The sequence below is a fragment of the Rhinolophus sinicus genome, chromosome 18 (assembly GCF_057876585.1).
Source record: "Rhinolophus sinicus isolate RSI-liver-muscle chromosome 18, RSI-T2T, whole genome shotgun sequence".
In the NCBI taxonomy this organism is placed as follows: domain Eukaryota; kingdom Metazoa; phylum Chordata; class Mammalia; order Chiroptera; family Rhinolophidae; genus Rhinolophus; species Rhinolophus sinicus.
The window spans coordinates 69313703-69335067 of NC_142518.1; the positions used below are offsets into that span (position 1 = coordinate 69313703).

General features: G+C 40.4%; 1 protein-coding gene and 1 long non-coding RNA gene across 3 annotated transcripts in view; one reads left to right on the plus strand and one right to left on the minus strand.

The window, feature by feature from the left end:
- Window positions 1-2809, minus strand: part of LOC141569626 (uncharacterized) — a 32182-nt gene extending 29373 nt beyond the window's left edge. For both annotated transcript variants that reach the window (XR_012493321.2, XR_012493322.2), the window contains exon 1: window positions 2569-2809. This is a non-coding gene — a long non-coding RNA (uncharacterized LOC141569626). The remainder of the gene's footprint in view (window positions 1-2568) is intronic.
- Window positions 2810-11989: 9180 nt separating this feature from the next.
- FAM199X (family with sequence similarity 199, X-linked) overlaps window positions 11990-21365 on the plus strand; it is a 30187-nt gene continuing 20811 nt past the window's right edge. The window contains exons 1-3 of the mRNA XM_019718802.3: window positions 11990-12130; window positions 12205-12403; window positions 21043-21262. Of these exons, the coding sequence (XP_019574361.1) occupies window positions 12207-12403; window positions 21043-21262 (417 nt within the window). The 5' untranslated portion in view covers window positions 11990-12130; window positions 12205-12206. The remainder of the gene's footprint in view (window positions 12131-12204; window positions 12404-21042; window positions 21263-21365) is intronic.

Below are 21365 nucleotides of genomic sequence, written 5' to 3' on the forward strand. Positions count from 1 at the left end.
CTCCCGCCTTGTGGTTAGGTGCGAGACCTGAAACCCCACTCCACTTCAGGTGAGAGACACATACTGATTTAAAGTTGTTTAGGGAATCAGTTGTAGCAAGCAGGAAATGTGGATTGGAAACAATCCTGTCTGAATTTGAATTCTGGAGTAATCATGTTTGTTGTTCTGACACGTGTGACACAAAATTCTTATTAGCATCCATCTATCCGCTCACAGGGTCTGTGAGATATTGAGTAGTCAAACAAGAAAATTAAATCATTCCTATTTAGGAATCATTAGGGCACAGTGATGCATAATTAAACCATAGGGTTGTTTTATTTCCTTTTACCTCTTCACATTTTATAGGAAATTATCCTGTCTGTAAGACTAGGTGTGGATTAGGTACAGATGAGAACTGGTGTGGAGGGGAGGAATCAGGGCACAAGTATAAGTGAGAGGCTCACCAACCATATGTGAAATTTGATTAATATTCCAGTGTCACGTGTATGAGTGTTGACGGAGTTCAGGACACGCTATCCCAAAATACGGCACCTTGGCATACTGAATATTTTAAGCTGAAATAGTTTGAGAAAATAGCAGAAGCAGGAGGGTCACTTTGACCTCCTGCCCCACTTCTCCCCTGAAACAGGTCATACAGCCCTCATGTGAGAGGTGCCCTCCCTAAAGCCAGAAGGAAGGAGCATGTTTATCTCCATAGGCAAAGGGATGCCTAGAAGAATCCTAACAAACAGGCCTTGCAAAGTTTTCCCCAGTCTCCTACACTTACCTCACACTCTTTAACCTCTCCTATTTCTCCATGACTGTCCACTGTTCATCGAACCTAGCATAAAATATTCAGGTCTATTTCTTTGAGTCGTCATTTCCTTATGAATGCTCCTGTGTCACATAAAACTTACATTAAATACCTTGTTTGTTTCTCTCCGGTTAATCTGTCTTTGTCACTTTAGTTTTCAGACCTCACCAGGGACACTAAGAGGCGAAGAAAACATTTTCTTTCTCTACCGTGTCCTGCTGACTCTCTTGGAATGTGGATATGACAGATCCTTAGATTTCTGAAACATCTAGGGCACTGGTCATCCTAGCATCTTGCTGGCCCCTGCAAAAGCTCATAATAGACCAGGCCAGTTTGTTTGGATTTTTTTTGTTTTATGTGTATCTGCATGTTTGGTTTTGGGTTTTATTTGTTTTGTTTTGTAACTGGCATGGGGAGAGATTTGGAATCCAACATTGACAGGAGTCTAGAATGAGTGACATTTCTGAAAATGTGCCCTGGCCTTTTTTGGGCTTATGGGAGGGTTTGGAGAGTAGGTAGAACTCCGGACTGCCACCCTCCAGGAGACTGTTTAGGTCAATCGCTAAATGAAGGTTTCAAGTTAAACTCTGGCACAGTAAGATTTCTGTTTCCTTCTGTGCTCTAGGGTGTACAAACTAATTATTTCTTCTGAGAACGGAGGGGCTTCATTGAGGGTAGAAAACAACAACAACTACTCATTACACTTTCTCAAGTCTGGCTCCTTATACTAATTTCTATCAATTAGATTGTCATAACTGTCTTTTCATTTTTTAACTTCAAACATAATTTATTACCAGAAATGAGGAACATCTCTCTTTTTTGGTGATGACACAAGTAGGGGTGTGAGTTCCACTGTAAACAACTAGCTACATGAATATAACTCAGCAAGAAAATGTCTACTTTGTTTTTTTAAACAATTTATGGTAGGAGGAACTCTGACACCTCTGAGTGAAGAAAAAACTGACACAAACCTTGCGTTGCTTAGTTCAGGAAGACTCATCTTTGCTCGTCCATTCGAAACATATGAATGGACAACAAAGACAAACCCATTTTATTTCACAGTAGTCACATCTACTGTGACTTAATTCAGGCATGTCTAACCTTTAAGGAAGCTTAAAGATGTCCTCCTTTCTAGGTCACTAATGTTAGTTCTGTTTAGACCAGTAGTTCTCCAAGTGTGGTCCAAGAACCAGCAGTATCTTCAAAATACATGTCAAATCACCACATCAAAAACCGTCCCAGATCGCACATTCAGGTTAGTTTGGTGTCCCCCAGTAGGTTTTTAAACACCTGATGTATTTATATCTACCTCCTTGTACTGTAATTGCCTATCTCCAAATGCATATAGTAACTGACAGGCTGTAAATGTTGAGGACAAAGGCTGTCTCATTTCTTTCCTCATCTAGAGCCAGCCTCTATTGCAGTACCCAGCATAGCGCAGGTACTTGGTAATTTGTTAAAGCGTATCAATCAATCCATGAAAAGTGGAATCTGAAACCAAGGCCCCGATAAATTAACTCCAATAAAACCATCTATATAGGTACGATTCATATGTGTTGGTGCCCAGCTAACAAAACGCTGTCGCCCTCATTTAACCTGTCATTCATCTGTTCGCTGCCTCCCTATCCCCAAATAACCAGAAAATTCACAGAGATCAACGACAACACCTACACAACATTGTTACTCGCCCCCCTTCTGTCATCAACGTCATCAACTATCGCCGCCGGGTCCGACAATCTGTCAGTTCCCCCTACTCCTCACCCCCTCTTACTTACGTTCCCCTTTCCCTGCGAGGCTGAAAGCAGGACGTGTGTATGCGTTTAGCCCAAAAGAAGTGCTACAAATTCTGCGCCTCATCTGCTCTCCTGGCGGCGGCCGACGGCTCCTGCCTCACGGCCTCGGAGAGCACCTGCAGCGGCAATAGCCAGACCACAGCCTGGCAGCACCCCGCACTTAAAGGCGGTCATAACGGAGACGCGCACGGGATGTTTCCCAGGCGCCCAAAGCGGCGACGTACGACAGAGCTCCCACAATCCGCTTCGACTCCGCTCTCCCTACCAGCTACCCTGGCTTTAACCCCTTCACGTCCGTGTTCAGAGGTCCGTCAATCCCCCTCTTGCGCGCAGATTGCTTGGTTCGGAGATCCAGGTCACCTCTCTGTAAAAAGACAAAAGACTAGGCCTGTCCTCTTAGCCATAGCCATCTATGGAACCTTTTCGCAATTGGCTTGTAAGTTGACTTGTAAACTTACCAGTCATTTTTAAATAGGAGCTTAACTTGTGAAGTTAACAACATAAACGGTTCATAATGATGCCTTTAAGCTTCCAAATCAAACCAAACTCTAAATGTGCAATTTCTGACTGTTCGCCTCGAACCTACGCCCTTTCTACCTTACATTCCCGTCTCCTTTTGGTTCTTTTGTTTGACTACTTAACTGCATACCTCAGTAGTTAAGAACACAGGCTTTGTGAACCTGACTTTATGGGTTTGAATCTCTACCGTTATCCAACTGTGGAATCTTGGGCAAGTGTTTTAAGCACGCTATTCCTTGGCTTCCTCATCTGTAGAATGGGTATAATAGTGGTACTTACTTCAACAAAATTTCACTGCCACCAATCTAACGTCAATAAAAGTCTCAAATCAAGGGTGCGGAAAGAGGATAAATTTTATTCAAGAAAACAGTTTGCAAACTGGGGAGAAGAAGCCTCTATTGAAAAACGAAAGCGCACGCTGGGGAGACAAAGGGGAGCCTGCCTTTTATAATTATTTGCTCCAAACCCATTTTGTTGTTGTTGTTGTTGTTGTTGTTGTTGTTTAATTCTCACAATTATTGGTGGTAGTTACAAGTATTATCCTCCCTTCCCCTCTTTGTTTTTCTAAAGCAGCTAAGAAAGTTCAGGTCAGGGAGAGAGCAGATAACTCAATGACTGCCCATGGTCACAGAGCTAGTAGCAAATAGAGCCAAGACTTAAACTCAGATATGTCTTGGCCCTTCTCCAATATTACAGAGAAAACAGCCGTACATTCTTTTCTAGTGCTCTTTATTCCCGAAGAGTTGCCTCATGATCCATGCAGGTCAGGAAGGCTAGGTTCTCTTCAGAACCAGAAAGGTAGCAGGCAGTTAAGCAAGGTTCTCTCTCCCTTGAAGGCTGGCAGCAAAGGAAATGACTAAAATAGCAACTGTAATAACCAGCTCGCTCATTCATTGTGCCCCACTGTGCCCCACAGGCCCCATTACTGCCTATCCTGCCTAAGGCCACCAGAGATAAAGATTCAGGACCCCACCTCACCCAGCCATTCTGCAAAGCTTGGATATTATAAAAGAGTTTGCTTGTTTTAGCACAGCACTAAGAGACTTTAATATACTATCCTGATTCCACTCAAAGTGGTAGTAATTTCCACATTAGCAGTCCATAGGATCAGGTATTTCTACCTCAGCCCAAGAGCACAGGGAGATCTCCTCTTTCCCAGATTAAAACAAAAAAGGCATTCCCTCTTTTGCCTCAGAGCCCACAGTACCCAGGGTCTTGTTATTCTTGCTGCACACCCACCTACTGCCACTTCCCAGCTTATCCTCAGGCAGTCCAGAATGGTGTTTTCAGGAGAAGGGCTAGTGATATTAAAGGGACTGGGGAAGGAGGAGAAGCTAAATACCCCAGTTTGCTTAAGGTAAACCAAGCACTGCCTTGTCCCAATGCCTGTACCACCTTTGTAGCTCCCTGACCTTCTTCACTCCTTCTTGGCACTTCAGAATCCATTACCCTGCACACCTCTGGGCTTGAATTGCAGAAGAATCAACTTCTTGTCTTTTTTTCCCCCAAACCCAAAAATAGTACACCAGACTGGGCTTGATCTTACTTAAACTGGATAAGTTTGAAAAGAAAAGGGAGAGAGATAACATAAGAAGGCTTTTTACTTCATTTTCTCCATATTTCTAGCTATCAAACTATTAGAGAATGTCAAGATGGGAGTAAAGCTGGGAGACGTTCAGTTCCAGAGGCGAGGAAAGATAAAAATCTTGGTGCAAAGCAAAAGTGTTGACAGAAGGAAAACAAGCAGACATGGGTGTTTCTAGGAACAGTAGAAATAAACAAAGAAGGGGAGGTTGAGGGGCAGATCTCAGACACAAACAAGAGACCCTGCCCTTACAGCTCCTTTCACCCCAAACCCCATATCCTCATTCCAGAGACTTCATCTGCCTTAGATTCTCCTAATCAACCTGATTCTTTCACTGCTGGGCAAAAATCACGAAGCCACCACCAGCTGCTTAGCAAAGAGGGTAGATGAGGGGAGCAGATATTCCTGTACTGAGTGTTAGAACGGGGGATGTGTTCCCAACATCCCTAATTGTTTTCATAACATTGTTAGAAAAAAATATCACATATAGTTTAAATGTTCAAGTTCTGTAATGCTTTCTATAGTATGTTTCAGTTATATTACTCTTAAAGACTGATCTAGGGTTGTAACACACATATAATAGAGCTTCTATACTGTAGTGTGCATACATTGTTGGTGACGAGTTCAGGCCCCTTTTACAAGGCAGATAGACCCATCCCCCAGCAGTTGTGGGTGCTAGCTACTAATTACACCTGCTCTTTTCTCTGGAGATTTGCACTCTGCTGAACAAGAGCTTCAACTCTACGACACCCCCACTGCCCACACACCCTTGCAACCTGCAGCCAATGAATGACTGATGATGAGGGTACATAATGCCAGCCACCTTACCTCAAGATGGACCAATTCTGTGGTGCAAATCCTACTCCAGTGCTCCTTGTGGGGTCCAGCTAAAGCTGGTCTCCAACTGCCTTAGTCCCCCCCACCACCACCCTAGCCTTCTTCCCTCATTCTCTAAACATAGAACCCAAACATATCTGAAAATCTAATTCTGAGTATATTTGTGAATACATTCCTTTTTGTATGACCTCTCGTAATTAGTTCCCTTAGTTATTTATTACTTTTATTTATTTACATGTTTATTTATACAGAGGGTGCCAAAAAATGTATACATTTTAGAAAAGGAAAAAACTGTATAAAAATTGTAATACTCAATATCCACCGATAACAAAAGATGAGTACAAGTCCTGTATATACGTTTTTTGGTACCCCTGGTATATAATAATTTATTATTTTAATTCTTTTTAAATAGTTTGTTATTTAGCAAAATATATTGATCATGTCTTCCCTCCAAACAAATTCAGATTATGGAGGGTCTTTTAATTGGTTGCATTTGATTTTTCCAATGTAACTGAAATAAACATTCTCTATTTCATAAGAAAATATCATTAATTAAAAATTTCTACTGATGTGAGAGATGTTGGTTGTTTCTGAAAAGCCCTTTTTACATTAGTCAAATAAATGGAAATATTTATAAGTCTTCTGTAGTATTTTAGTTGTGTACAAGACTCAATATAGCATAGGAAAGAATACTATACTTACTTGCTTAACACACGTACAAGAGGAGATATGACTTTCCTAACTAATCTGTAACAATGGTTAAATGAAGTTTTGTTAAGAGCTACTGCAAGGGCCCACCCGTGGCTCAGGTAGTTGGGGTGCTGTGCTCTTAACACGGAGGTCCCTGAGGTCACGCGTTCGATTCCCACAAGGGCCAGTGAGCTGCGCCATCTACTGCTAAGATTGTGAACAACAGGTCTCCCTGGAGCTGGGCTGCTGGCTGCTGTGTGCGGTGGTGAGTGGCCAGCAGCCATTGTGAGCGGCTGCTGTGAGCCCCTGTGAGCGGTCCACGGATGACTGGCGACTGACTGCCTGGGCCAGGGAGCTGTGTCCTACACAACTAGACTAAGAAACAACCGCTTGAAGAGGGAGGGGGGTGAAGGCGGAAGAAAGAGGGGAGAAAGAAAAGCAAGTGAAGAATGGTGAATTACCCATTCATTTAAAATTTTGAAGTACTTAAACATTAGGATGGATAGAATTATATAGGGGAGCGGATATGTCTCATTTTCTCTTCAGGAATAAGAGGGCAAATACGTAAATTTTATTATAATAGTCCCCTTGGTTGATATTTCTCAAAAATTTTTTTGGCCATCAACCATTAAGAGTTTCCATGATTGCTTATGAGTAATGTCCCGCCATTCATTTCTAATCAAAAACATTTTCTAAGTGCATCTTTTATCTTTAAAATTCACCAGTTTTACCACAGAAATTATATGGAATTTCAGTGTTGCACAGTTTCATCTAAAATACCCATCTTTTCCAGCCTAGTAGACAGCTACATATATTCTAAAAGCCCAGGTCAAATGTCACTCCCTTTGTGAATCCCTCCCCAATCTCCTTTCTCCCAGGCAGAACTCATCCTTTCCTTTAATGGACACTCATATGTATAAAGAGGTCTTTATACATACCTCTTTTAGATCTTGTATCTCATTGTATTATAAATTATATGTTGCATCAGTTAGCAATTGTGTTTGGCTGTCATTAAGAACCCATTATTTTTCTATCACATAAAAGAAATTCAAAGGTAGGCAATTCAATATTGTTATGGTGGCTCCTTTCGTCTTTCTGCTATGTTTCCCAAGATCAAGCTCTGCCTTCCTAGCTCAAGTTTTCCTCAACGTAACATTATAATTGCTGTAGTTCCAGCCATCACATCCATATCCTGGGAAAGGATGAGTAAGAAAATAACACAAAAGGGCCTCCCAGCTTAGCAGCCTCTTAAGCACCATCACTCCTTATCCCCTACCCCAGTACATGCATGTGCACACACACACACACACACACACACACACACACACACAGACAAAATTATGAAGCTTTCTAGGAAGCCTCGCCCAACAACTCCCACAAACATACCATTGCTCTATATTTAGTCACATGGATGCCCCTATCTGAAAGGAAGCCTAGAAAATTACATTTTTTCATCTGGGTACATGGATCTCTCCCTGCCCCCCGAACAAAATCAGGTTTTGTTACTTAGAAAGAACAGGCAGAAAAGGGGTACGTGATAATCAACTAGCAATTTCTGCCCCTCCCCCTCAAATTTGCCATATCTGTTTCTTTACTGAGATTGTTAATTCCTGCAAGGTTTAGCACATGTCATTTTCATTTTGTATTTCCAGGGCCTAGAACAGTAAAAGACACTCAGTGGTTTACTGTTTATTTCCTTCACCTACAATATGAAGGGTTATTCTGTGTAATCTGCCTACATAAAAAAGATTCCGTGTTTTACCAGTATAATTTTCTGTGCTTTATGTTGACTTTATTATGTCCTTGATTATTTAAGAAAACAAAGTGTTCTCACTTATGAAAGACCTAAGGTTCTTGATCATCATGTTACCTTATATTTTAATTTTTAAATGTTTTATTGTTGCTTTCTATGAATAGTTACATACCATTTCTTATCACCAATGGTCTTACATGTTCAAATATCCTGACACCTTTTGATTATTTGTTATACCTAAGATTGAATCCTAAATGTAAAATGAAATAAAATAACTTTCAAGATATCTTTGGCACGTAAAGCTATCTTTGAGATTTTCCACAGGACCCCTGGACAATCAGACATTTTTTTTCACCTTATAAAAAGAGAGATACTAGAAACTATTATGTTTATTTGATGTTACTATTGATGAGTTGCTTGGGAAGAGCTGTCCAATCAGAAGAGATGCTCAGGCTTACCCAGGTTAAATTTGTATGGGCAAAATGTTATTAATATAAAAATTTCAGGAAATGTATGCTATATGAGAAGTATCTAGAGATTTCTCAATGCCCTCGGTTTCCACTATGTTTCTATTTATCAGAGTCCCGGTGGTATTTTGACTGAGAATATTAGGCAACAACAGTATAGTGTTATTGGTCATAATTTCAGTTATTATTTAAAATGTTTACTTGGCCACAACCATACTTCTTAATCTGAATTTAACATCTTCAAGAGCAGTGGTTTTTAATCGAGGATGCATGTCAGACTTACCTCTGGAGTTTTATTAAAATACAGATTTTTGTATACCTGTTCCAAACATGAATCTCTTTAGTTGATATTCTTTTTTAAAAACTTATTATTTATTTTAAGTGTGTTTTTTCAGGAGCCATCAGCTCCAAGTCAAGTAGTTGTTTCAGTGCAGTTGTGGAGGGCGCAGCTCACAGTGGCCCATGTAGGGATTGAACCAGCAACCTGGTTGTTAAGAGCAATGTGCTCTAACCAACTGAGCTAACTGGCTGCCCCCAGTTGATATTCTTAATATATATTATCTCAATGATTCTCTCAATATGTATTTTTCCTGTGTGTTTGGTATAGTCATAGTGTAGAATGTATGTAATATCTCTATTATTATATATTTTAAGATTTTTCTTTATAAAAATTATGTTCATCTATTTTTTTTGTAAACCAGATATAAGATTCACAGTCTTCATTGAAAATAGGCTCAATAATTATTCTTTCAGATATTTTGTTTAAACTTTGGGAACTGGCTTTTTATTGGGATTGACTCTGATATCACATATTTTGGCCTAATGGTTTGTCCTCTAAGAAAAAGGATCAGTAGGTAATTTAATTCACAAAAGAAAAAAGAGAGGGGTGCTCTGACTTAAGAATTGAAGCTAACTACTTTAGAGGAATTCTGGATTTCTTTTTTCTCTCCATAGCCCTCTTAATTTCATGACTTACAAAAGGCCCAGAAAGCAGAGCAATTCCTACATGCTGTGGTTCAGAGAATAACAGGCAATTTAGACAATGCCACTGTAGTGGGCTGAATGGTAGCTCTCCCAAATATATTTCTACTTCCTAATGCCTGGAACCTGTGAATACTACTTTATGTGGCAAATGATTGGTTATTACCATATATGGCAAAACGATTAAGTTAAGGATTTTGGGAGGAGCATCTTATCCTGGATTATCAGGGTGGACCCTAAATCCAAAGACAAATGTCCTTACAAGAGTGAGGCAGAGGGAGATTTGACAGACACACAGAGGAGAAGGCTATATGAATACAAAGGTAGAGATTGAAGTGATGAAGCCGCAAGCCCAGGAATGCTAGGGCAGCCACCAGAAGCTGAAAGAAGCAAGGAACCACATCTCCTCTAGAGCCCCTGGAGTGAGTGTGGTCTTGCTAGGTGTCAGATTTCTGGCCTCCAGAACTGTGCAAGAATAATTTTATGTTGTTTTAAGCCACTGAGTTTGTGGCAAACTGTTACAGCAGTTTCAGGAAACCAATATAGTCTCTAAGACTATAGAACTTCTTGCTTCGGTTCAAGAAATTGAACAGGCAGTGGTTCAAAATAGAGCTACCTTAGATATAAGATTGACTTCTTGAGGGAGAATTTGGGCTATTTTAACAGTAGAATGTTGTGCTTACATCCCTGCAGATCTCTCTAAGTTCTTTAACACCACTAAGAATTCCAGAAGTAAACCCAGAAATCAGAATTGGGTAATTTGGACAATGACCTCATAGCTGGTTTGGCAGACTCTTTAGGTTAGGGATGATACTTATTTCCTTGGTTTAATATGGGCACTATTAGCTCCTGGCTGACAAGTGGACTATAAACTCTTGTCAATCCTGAGAAAGAATGTACCTGCTAAGAAGGACTCCTTGCTGTTAACTGGGCCCAAATTCAGAGTCGAGCAGCCATTGTTTGCCAAGGCCTTTCACGCACACCCTGTATCTGGAAAAACCTACAAACTGAGCTGTCAAGCTTCCTGCACTGTGTTCTGGCCTTCTGAGTCCAACCTTATAAAGAAGATCTGGGTATTATATTTCAACCAATGAGACTGCTACCTTCCCTGTCCAATTGGAGCTATGCAGTTATATTCTCCTTTGCATCTTTAGGGAACAATCATAATAACTCTGTAATGAGCAATCAGGACAGTACTTCTTGGACCAATCAAACTGTGTGAATTTGGAGTCTTCATTTGTATATAAATGGACCAATCAGGGAACGGGTGGAAACTTCTCTCTATATAAGTCAGCCTCCCCCATTTCCCAGCGGAAGTGTACTTTCTGCTGTGTTTCCCTGAGTTGAGTTGTAACACTGGAGCCAACCATTACACTTGAATGAAGTACCTCCCTTCACCTCGCCCCAGATTGGAGACTCCTGTTGGTATTGGATTGGTGGCAGCGACCTTTTGTTGACAGGTTCAACGTAGTTTTTCCATAAAGCTAAATATATTTAATGTTATATTGAGAGATTATGTCCTTATCATTTTATATGAAAACATGCTTCCTTTTATAAAATAGTAGTGGGTATTTTAAAATTTTCCTCCAGTTTGCAAGATAAGAAAATTGGCAATCTTGTGTCTTCCTCTGAATATTTTAAAACGATTTACGCGCCTGAGATCTGGAACCATCTGTCTGGACTACAGAGAAAAGAGAAAAGAAAGAACAGTATTTAACACCTAGCGAGTTGATTTAAGTTGAACAAGTCAAGTGCACTTTCTATGGGAGCTTTGGCAGGAATACCTAAATCTCCTTTGAAAGTCAGGGAAGGCTTCACCGAGGAGGTACCCTTTGAGCTGGGGCTTTAAGGATTAGCAAGGGAGAAATGGCAGGGCATGCCAAGCAGAATTCATAATGTGAGCCCCAGCAGAGAGCACAAAAGAGCTCTCCGTGTCCAGCAGCTCTGAGTAGCCTGGTGGCTGTTGCGTAGAATTCTCGGGGTTAGGTGATCAGAGCTGAACCAGGGGCTATTTTTCTCTACTTGGCCCATTTTCCCTGCAGCTTATTGCACAGTGCTGGGCACACAACTGCAGGACCTCAATAAATACTTGTTGAATTGGGACAGGGTGATCAAGTGTGCTGGGAACCAGGGCATCTGGATTCCTTCTCACGCACCCGCAGTGTGACCTTGGCCAAGTCCCTTTTTTAAGGGCTGCGGCTGGCTGTTTAGTAATCAGCCACCAGTGAGAAGGCGGTGGAGGGGGATGGCGTGAAGCGCCCGGCTTTCTAGAGCCTGGAATCCCTGATTGGCTGCGTGGAGGGCGGGGCGGGCGGCGCGGCGGCGGCGGCCGGCGGAGGTTCAGTTCCTCCTCCGCTCCTGAAGGGGGCGCGGGGAGCGGATTCCCGCCGCCCTTCCCCTCCGGTTGGGCGCCGGGCGGACTGCAGTAGTTGCAGGCGGCGAGCGCAGTGGGCGGGGCAGGGTGGGGCGGTCCGGGCCGGGCCGGGCGGCGGCAGCGGAGCTGCGCCGACGAGACTGGCCTGGGCAGCGGCGGCGGCGACTGAGGCCGCTGCGGGGGCCACCGGGGGGCTAACCGGGGGGGCAGCGGCTCGCTGTGGCCGGTAGCAGCCACGTCGCGCGGCGCGGCACTCCTGGGGCAGCGACGGGCCGCGGCGCTCAGCCTGCTGGTGAGCTACGGCGGGCACACCCCGGCGCGGCGGCGACAGCGGACAGGTTAGAGTGGGGGCAGGGGCGGGCGCGGGAGCAGTCCGGGGCTAGAGAGGGAGCCTGAGCCCCGTCATCTCCAGCCATGTCGGACGAGGCGTCGGCCACCACTTCGTACGAGAAGTTTCTGACCCCCGAGGAACCCTTTCCGCTTCTGGGACCCCCTCGCGGAGTGGGCACCTGCCCGAGCGAGGAGCCGGGCTGCCTGGACATCAGCGACTTTGGCTGCCAGCTGTCCTCTTGCCATCGCACCGATCCGCTCCACCGCTTCCACACCAACAGGTACAAACCGCCGCTGGGGGCAGGGGCGGATGGCCCACACCCTTGCCTAAGCCGGCGACCACCCGGCTCTCCCCCAAGCCTGGCGCTCCGCCCTGGGTGTGCACTTCTGTTCTTCCCCTCCCCCACCTTTCTCTCCGACCGGCGCTCATTCCCGGGCTCCCTCTCCCTCCCCCTCCCCCTCCTTTTCACCCCTGCCCTCCCGATTTTTCTTTTGGCCGGCATTTTACTCTCTCCCCTTTCCCCCTTTCATCTTCTGACCTTAGGGATTCCTCCTTTCCAACTCCCGCCCCCAGTCTGTCCCCTGCGAATCCCAAACACCCACCTTTGATTTTTAGCTACTCCCCTGTTTCTATCCACCCGCAAAAGTTTAACCCCTTCCATTTCTGATAACGCTATAGAGTGGGTTTCGGATGGCACCATGGATCCTTTGAAAGGTGGTACTTTTAAAGCTAGAATCTTCCTTTCCCATATTTTAACCTGTCTCACAACCCTCTTTCCACCCCCCACCCCCTAGTGAAGCTCTGGGAAACCAGACAATTCTTTTTTCCCTCTCTCCTTTACGAACTCTTTGCCTTCGCCCTTTGGGCTCTGCCAAAATGTATAAGCTTAAATCTGGGAGATACCTTCATGTAGCATATCCCTTGGTTTACTCATCCAGTGGAAGGATGGAGTGAAGCTTAGGATGGGCTTGCTTATTCAAATTTATTCAGAGGGTGCATCCCCTAACTAGTTTTATTAGAGGGAGTGTTCGGAAGAATTCTTTCATGCAAGCATTTAAGTGTTATACTAAATGTGAGGGATTTGAAGTTGTTTTACACGTAGCCCCAACCTTTAAGTGGATGTTTGAGATACATATACAAAGGCCTGGAAGGGTGTGGAGAACAAGGGAGGAGGGGTTCAGCTAGGGAAAATAGTGGAGTTGAATTAAGGAGTCTAGTTCTGATTTCTGATCCAGTTTACCATATGACCATGAACAAATCCTTCCACATTTTAATGTCTTTTGTATGTCCCCCACCATCTCTTATATCAGTTTACAGATTTACTGAGCTTCTACCAAATACAGGGAATGTGTAAAACATGTTTCCTACCTAAGAGAAAGTTATATAGTCTGGAAGCAAGGTATTATAGTTAAACAATCACATAGAACATGAGTATAACACATTTGAAAAGGAAGCGATAGTAAATTTGTTAAAACTATTCCAAATCCTCATTGCAAAAATGAGGAAACTGAGGTCCAGGGAGAAAAGATTGTGTTCAAGGTCATAAAACTGAGTTAGACAAAACCAGGACTGCTCCTTTGGAGCCAGTGCTGAAACTTGGAACAGAGCTAATGGCTTCAATGTTGTAAATGGTTACTATCGTTTTGTTTTTTTTTTAGACTAACTCACAGAAGACTGTTTAACCCATGAGGTGACTATAACATGAATGTAACATATTCACGAAATCAAGTGTGCTTAGGATTGTTTGCACTGGAAAATAGTATAAAAGAATACTTTTATACATATTTGACATTCAAGTTTTGCAACATTGGAGCAAGTTATATACACGGGAAAGTGAAGTGGTTTCAGAATTAGCTTGCTCTGATGCTTAGGGCGAGGGAGTGGGGACAGGCACCTGAGGGTAAGCACTGCCATAACGGTGGGGTGATGGGGAGTGAAGCAAGGAGAATAATGCATTTCTTAGTGCTTGTTCTGTTCTTTCTCCTTTTTTCCTTGTGTTTTCCTATCCCGTTTCTTAGAGACCGTGGTAAAGTCAAGGTAGTCTTGCAGAATGGGGCAGTGAAGATAGAGAGGAAGATTCCTGCTCAGCCCCAGTTTTTCCAAGTCAAGTGTTATTTTTCCTAATTACTGCCTGTTTTTTTAACCCCCACCCACCCTACTTTTCACAAGGCTTGGAATGGCAGTGGGAGGTCTCACGTATTTTACTCTGTTCTTTTCAGCAGAGATGGGGGGGGAGCAGAATTAGCAATACTTACAGCATATAATGTTTGCTCTGGACTACCTTGCTTTTTAAATCTTTTCTCCTGGAACATTCTGCCTTCTTAGCTCTCCTCAAGAAGGTGTTTGAGAGGACCATGTGCTTCCAGTCATTTCTTTTCAGGAAGAAGTAAACAGCTAAGTCATGTATGTGGGCCAAGTTTAGGCAGTTCTTTTATTTTGGAGTTTTCTTTTTTATGTGTCAATTCTTTTCTTCACATCTCATCATTCACCAATTCAAACAATAATCCAAAAATCAGATATGAATAGTTGAGTGCTGATAGTCTGCTTTGGGTTTAGTCATTATAAAACACATTTCATTGAAAGTAGAAAGCTTGTCAGTGGTAGATACTTGATTTACCTTTATTTTGCTTCTTTCTTGATAAGAAAACTGGAGATTGTTTAATACTCTTGATAAGGGCCTTAAAATGATGACAAATTTGTGCCTCTTCATGTATTGGGCGCTGGGCTACATTTGCAACCTTCATTAATCAGGAGAGTCAGGCACTATTACTTAGGATCCCTAAGACTGAATGTTTCTAGTGTTCAGCTTAGAGTCACCTGTGATTTAGGTTGATGTCACTGGTCTAGGTTCAGTGGAAAATAAATTGCATGAACACAGCCAGTTTCCTAAGAATTCACATTTTCCTGGGACTATCTTTTAGGATTTTATGACCAAGTAGGGTTTGTCTGGAATTATGAAATACATTTTAATAAGCAAAATAACTTAAATGTGTTTTAAATTGAAATGTCAATATGATACATACTGGTGGTGCCAAAAAAATGTATACAAGTGGACATTGGTCAAAGTTGTTCAAGCAGTAGCTCACCGTAATCAGAAGTGTCTGGACACTGATGGTAACCACTTTGAGCACCTCTTGTAACTGCAGAAGTCAAATGTGACTTGTATTCATTTTTTGTTATCGGTATATATTGAGTATTACAATTTTAATAGTTTTTTCCTTTCTTAAAATGTATGCGGTTTTTTGGCACCCTCTGTATACACACACATTTATGTATATATATTTAGTGGTTAAGAATTTTTTTTTTTTGGTTTTGGGGACAGAATTTTTCTGATGTAGTTGTGGATTTTCTCTTCGTATTTGTCCACCACAGCCTCCACTGTCATCAAAAAACGATGTCATTTAGCAAATTGAAAAAAAAATAATGATATTGGTAGGTCTTACAACTAAATTATGAGATGAAGGGGGTTAATATGAACTACCTGATGTGTTTTTCTCTTCATCTTTCAGGACTGCATCAGTACTTTGATATTGAACAATTGTGAAAGTGTGTGGGAGGACAGTGCCTCACTTTTGTACACCCTATTGGCAGGATAGGAAATGAGCTATTGTATAAGGCAATTACTCGGTTATGTGATTTTACAGCCCTGTTTTCAATCACCAGTAACCAGAAAAACCCCAAGACTACTGTGTGCCTTTGGTACTACCCACAGTTTTCCTATCGATATAGAATTTGAGGTGCAGAAGCGCTGTGAGTTGCAGGTAGGAGAACCATGTTCCATAAAGTGAGGCTACAGGGCGGGAGGAATTTGGTTTGGGGTCTTGTTGGGACAAGGTAAGAATGGGGATCAGGAAAAAATACAAAACAAAACCTCTCCTTGGTATCTATCGAAAAAATCTGAAAACACTTATCTGTAAAGACACATGTGCTCCAGTGTTCATTGCAGTTTCATTTACAGTGGCCAAGACATGGAAACAACCAAAGTGTCCTTCGATAGATGAATGGATAAAGAAGTTGTGGTATATATCCACAGTGGTATACTCTTCTGCCATAAGAAAAGATGAAATAGTACTATTTGCAACAACACGGATGGATCTTGAGATTATCATGCTAAGGGAAATAAGTCAGACAGAAAAAGCAGAGAACCATGTGATTTCACTGATATGTGGTATATAAAACTGAAAACAGCAAAAGAACAAGACAAACAAATGAATAAACAAAAACTCATAGACACAGACAATAGTTTAGTGGTTACCAGAGGGTAATGGGGAGTGGGGTGGGAGATGAGGGTAAAGGGATCCAATATATGGTGATGGAAGGAGAACTGACTCTGGATGGTGAACACACAATGGGATTTATAGATGATGTAATACAGAATTGTGCACCTGAAATCTATGTAACTTGACTAACAATTGCCACTCCAATAAACTTTAATTAAAAAAGGGAGGGGATCAGGCTTTGGAGAACTATCCAGGCTAGAAATGTAGATTTGGGAGTAATCAGAACAGAAATTCCAGTAGCGTGACATGAGTGGAACTGTGGCTTACAGAAGTTAAGATAGTAGATGAAACTTTTTAATAAATTTAGCAGGAAAAGCAAGGAGAGATGTAATGTTTGAAAAAATACATTGAAGGTTTCTTTGTGGTTTTTTTTTTTTTTCTGTCTTGTTTAGTTTTTCTGTTCCAAGGATAGAGATTTTAGCTCCTTAGAAGCAGCCCACAGGAAAGGGAGAAATTGAAAATACAAGGGAGTGTGTGGGATGACAGGAGTTGGATGGGATGAACTCAGAAGCCCAAATGGAAGAATTCACCTTAGAAATGACCTGAAATGTTTTTATTTTTAAGACTGTAGAGGGAGTAGGAGGGATGTGTAATGATCCCAAGACAGTTGAGGTCACTGGGAGGAGAGTTGGGAATTGGAGTGAGTCGAGTATGGGGGTTGTGTCATGTGCTCTAACTTGGGACATTAATGACCTGTTGGGCTCCAGAGGAGTAGCCAAGGTCAGGGTGGCTGGGTGGCTGTATGGGGATTCTGGCAGGGGGTCAGTGAGGAATACACGTGATGCTACGGGACTGTTCCCTGCAAGTGAATGCCTGACGTGGATTTGGAATGATTTTCATCCACCTGCCTGTAGGACGCTATTCCAGAGTGCTCATTGGCTGGATTCTCATCCTGAGAGATGATGGTTAGGTCTACCTAAGAGAAAGGGCTACAGAAGAATGTATAAATGGTGCACATGCTTTTCTTAATTTTGCCAAAATACCATTGAAAGTCCTTTGTGTGTGTGTTCTTAATGAAAAGTCTTGCAGATAAATGTTCTTGGCTTTACCTTTTTTAAAAAAATTAAAATTTGGGCAGCAAGCCTAATTATCGAGTTAAATCCCATTTCATTGGGATTCTTTTCAAAATTTTTCTTTAAGATACGGAGAAAGTCTCCTTTGTGAATAATTTTATGGTTATAGCTAGGATCTTAGTGTTAGGTAGCTTTCTCTTAGTGGAATAAGATGTAAATAAAGGCCTTGTAAATTTGAATAGTTCAGTGCTGAGCACATTTACACAGTGATCATTCGTTACACATTTGAAACTGAAAGAACAGCCAAAAAGAATCACACTTAAATTTTTATTATGAAAGCTCATTATAGAAAATTGTGGGCATATACAAAACTATAAAAACCACTCATGATCTCTTGCACTAAAGATGACTGTCAGCATTTTGATGTTAACTTTTAATGTTCTATGTACATATATAATTTTTAAAAATCAGGATCAGGCACCGTATGTGTGTGTGTATGTATAAAATTTGTGGCCAGGTTATTTGCACTTACATTGTGAGTGTTTTCCTTTTCAATAAATTGTCTTAAAAAATACAATTTTAATGATTATAAAAACACTTATTCAGATATATTATTTAATTATTCCCCATATTTGGGGCATTTTCCCTTTTTTGGCTATTACATTATTGTTTGGACATGTTTGTACATAAATCTTTTTTCCAAATTTCTATTTGGGGACGGGGATAGATTCCTAGAAGGACAATGACTGAGTCCAAAGGAATGAACCTTTTTAAAGCTCTTGATACACATACCAAATTGCTTTTCAGTAAGATTATGCCAATTTATCACTCCCACCAGCATTGGATAAAAGTACTTCCTACTTTGTTTTTATCCATATTCCCTTAAAATAATAAAAACAGTATTTGAAAATTAGAAGATAATATGATTTTTTTAAAACCTCAAATAGTAAAAAGTACTATTTTTCTATTTCGTAAATGATTTCTTTCAAGTATGAGCCCAGTTTCCTTGCCACTGTTACTTTTAAAAAAAATGCAAAGGCTTCTAAGAATACCCAGAGCCCCGTTTTATTTGTTAAATGTCATAGATCTGCAAAACTGAGAAACATACTGATTTTGCCCTAAGGTAAGAACACAAAACCAATAATAAACCAAGTCTGCAAATTCCTAATGCCCATGTTAGTGATCTAATAATTAGATTATTAAATACACCATATTTTTTTTAAAGGAAAGTCATTATCACTTGGAAACACACATTTCATCAAAGTTTTGCAAGGTGAAACAAAATTCTCATTAAAAACAATTACTTAACAGCTTTTCTTAGCACATAACACAGTACTGGGCACAGAGAAGGTACTAAGAACTAAATGTTTGTTGAGTGGGTGAGTGAATAAAGGTTGAAAAAAAGTCATACAAGTTGAAGACACAAGAGAAAAAATAGTTTGCTCAGGACACAATGTAGATATTGATTTACCTGTGTCCAGCATAGAACTTATGATTGCTGTTTACAGTTTTTGTCTTATTGCATTACCTGGGCAATTTGATTAATTCTGTTAGGTTTGTTGATTTTTTTAAAAAATGAGGATACTGCCTGCCTAGCAAGCATGTGATGAAACTAGGCAATATTACAAGGTATATTCTTGGATTCTTAGATGAATTTTAGATTTTTGCCTATTTATAAATGTTTGTTGACATCTGCTTTTATATTTACTGAACTATAATACTTTAGTGTGTGTGTGTCTCTGTGTGTGTTTCAGTGCTTTAAAATACTCTACCTTTAGCTCAGAGGAAAAGGTGCCATAGAATTTGTTGGGTTGCCCGAATTTTGTAAATTGAGAACTTTGGAATTAAGATTCGTCATACAAAATAAGAGGGGAAGTTAAAAAATAAAATACACAATTCAAGAAAAAACTGGATTTAATGAAGGATGAGAAACAACCTAATAATAGGTGAATAACACTTTTCTTCAGGAAGTCATTATTTCAGTACCTTATTAATATCGGATATACTAAATCATTATCTTAAGGATTAATTTCCTAGGCTACTGCCAAAGCAATGAAGATTATCTCATTACTGGTATAAAGCTAGTGGAAATTTAGAAAAGAAAGCGGATTTGTAGATTTCAAGAACAACAACAACAAAAAAACCTATAACCCTGCAACAAATACTACAGACAAAATGTTAATATCCTTAATGCTTGAAGAACTCTTACAAAATCATAAGGAAAACATTAACAGAAAAACGCTGCAGCAAAATAACTAATAAATATTTTTAATTTTGATCTTGCCAGTAATCAAAGAATTAAAAATTGATATAAAAGTGTTTTTCTCCCATGAGGTAAAATTTTTGAAGTGAGAATTCCAGTGCTGTTAAGGTTTTGGTGAAATGAGCACTTTTATATACTGCTTTGAGGAGTGTAAATCAGTGCAGCCTTTCAGAAGGGTATTTGGCTAAGTAAGTATACTATGACCTTTAGAAGTGTTTGTATTCTATGGCTCAGTACTTTCCTTTCAAGTAATCCATCCTGAGAGATTATATATTTGGGTAAATAATTGTAAACAAAAAGTTTCATCCGTGTTATTTGTAATACCAAAAAAAATTGGAAATAGCTTAACTATATATTATTGAAGGAATAAGGTTAAATAAATTGTGATACATTTAATCAATGGAATATTATACAGGCATTAAAATGTTTTCAAGTAACATACTTGGGGAAACAGTCAGTATATAATGTTAAGTGAAAAAAAGCTGGATATTAAAATATATGCAGAGTGCTGATTCTGTGAAACAGTACATATGCATGCAGAAAAAGTACCAAAATATTGTGGATTAGTTATTGGGTATTGTTTGTCACTTTAATCTTCTTAATTACTCCTTTCTTATTCCAGCATCTTTGCAATGATCCTGTATAACGTTGATATGTAAAAGTTTTTAAATACAAGAAACTTTGTTGGTGCTTTTTTCTGCCCTGCAATGGCTACCCTCTTCCTTTAATAATAATCATAGCTGCCATGTATTGAGCACTTTTTGTGTCTGCTAAGGGCTCTGTATGCATTCTCATGTAATCTTCCCAATAACTGCATTTTAAAAGTGAGGACACAGGCTTGGAGAGGGTGTGTTTTGCTTAAGCTTGAACAGCAGGCAAGTGACAGAGCAAGAATTTGAACTCAGTTTGACTCCAGACCTTACTCAGAACCACTATGGTATGTTTTGTTTGTGGGTGAATGTTTTACTTTATTCCTAATTTAAATACATTTTTCTTTAAAAATATTTTATTATAAAAGTTTTCAGATAGGTACCAAAGTAGAGAGAATAGTGTAATGAACCGTACATACCCATCACCCAGCTTCAGCAATTATTCACATATGGCAGTGTGCTTTATCAATACCCTTACACAATTGTCAACCCCTTCCTTACTATTTCAAGACAAATCCCAGATGTATTTCATTCATAAATATTGTGTTATATATCCTTAAAAGATAAGGGCTCTTTTGAAAACAATCACAATATCATTGTCATACCTGAAAGCGAGATAACTCCCATTCCTCGTGAATACATCTTATCAGTATCTTTAAATTGAATGGATTCTGTGATTCCTGTTGTGATTTCTTTTGTGTTGTGTTTTTAAGGTGGAACTTAACTTCTTGTGGAACAAGCGTTGCCAGCTCAGAATGCAGTGAGGAGCTGTTTTCATCAGTTTCTGTTGGAGATCAAGATGATTGCTATTCCCTGTTAGATGATCAAGACTTCACTTCTTTTGATTTATTCCCTGAGGGGAGTGTCTGCAGTGATGTGTCTTCTTCTATTAGCACGTACTGGGATTGGTCAGATAGCGAGTTTGAATGGCAGGTGGGTTTTTGTTATATTGCGATCATTACTAAGTAGAAGTATGAATTTCTATTTTGATATTTTCACCTCTACTGCAAAGCAAATTTCTCCAGTGTTTATCTAA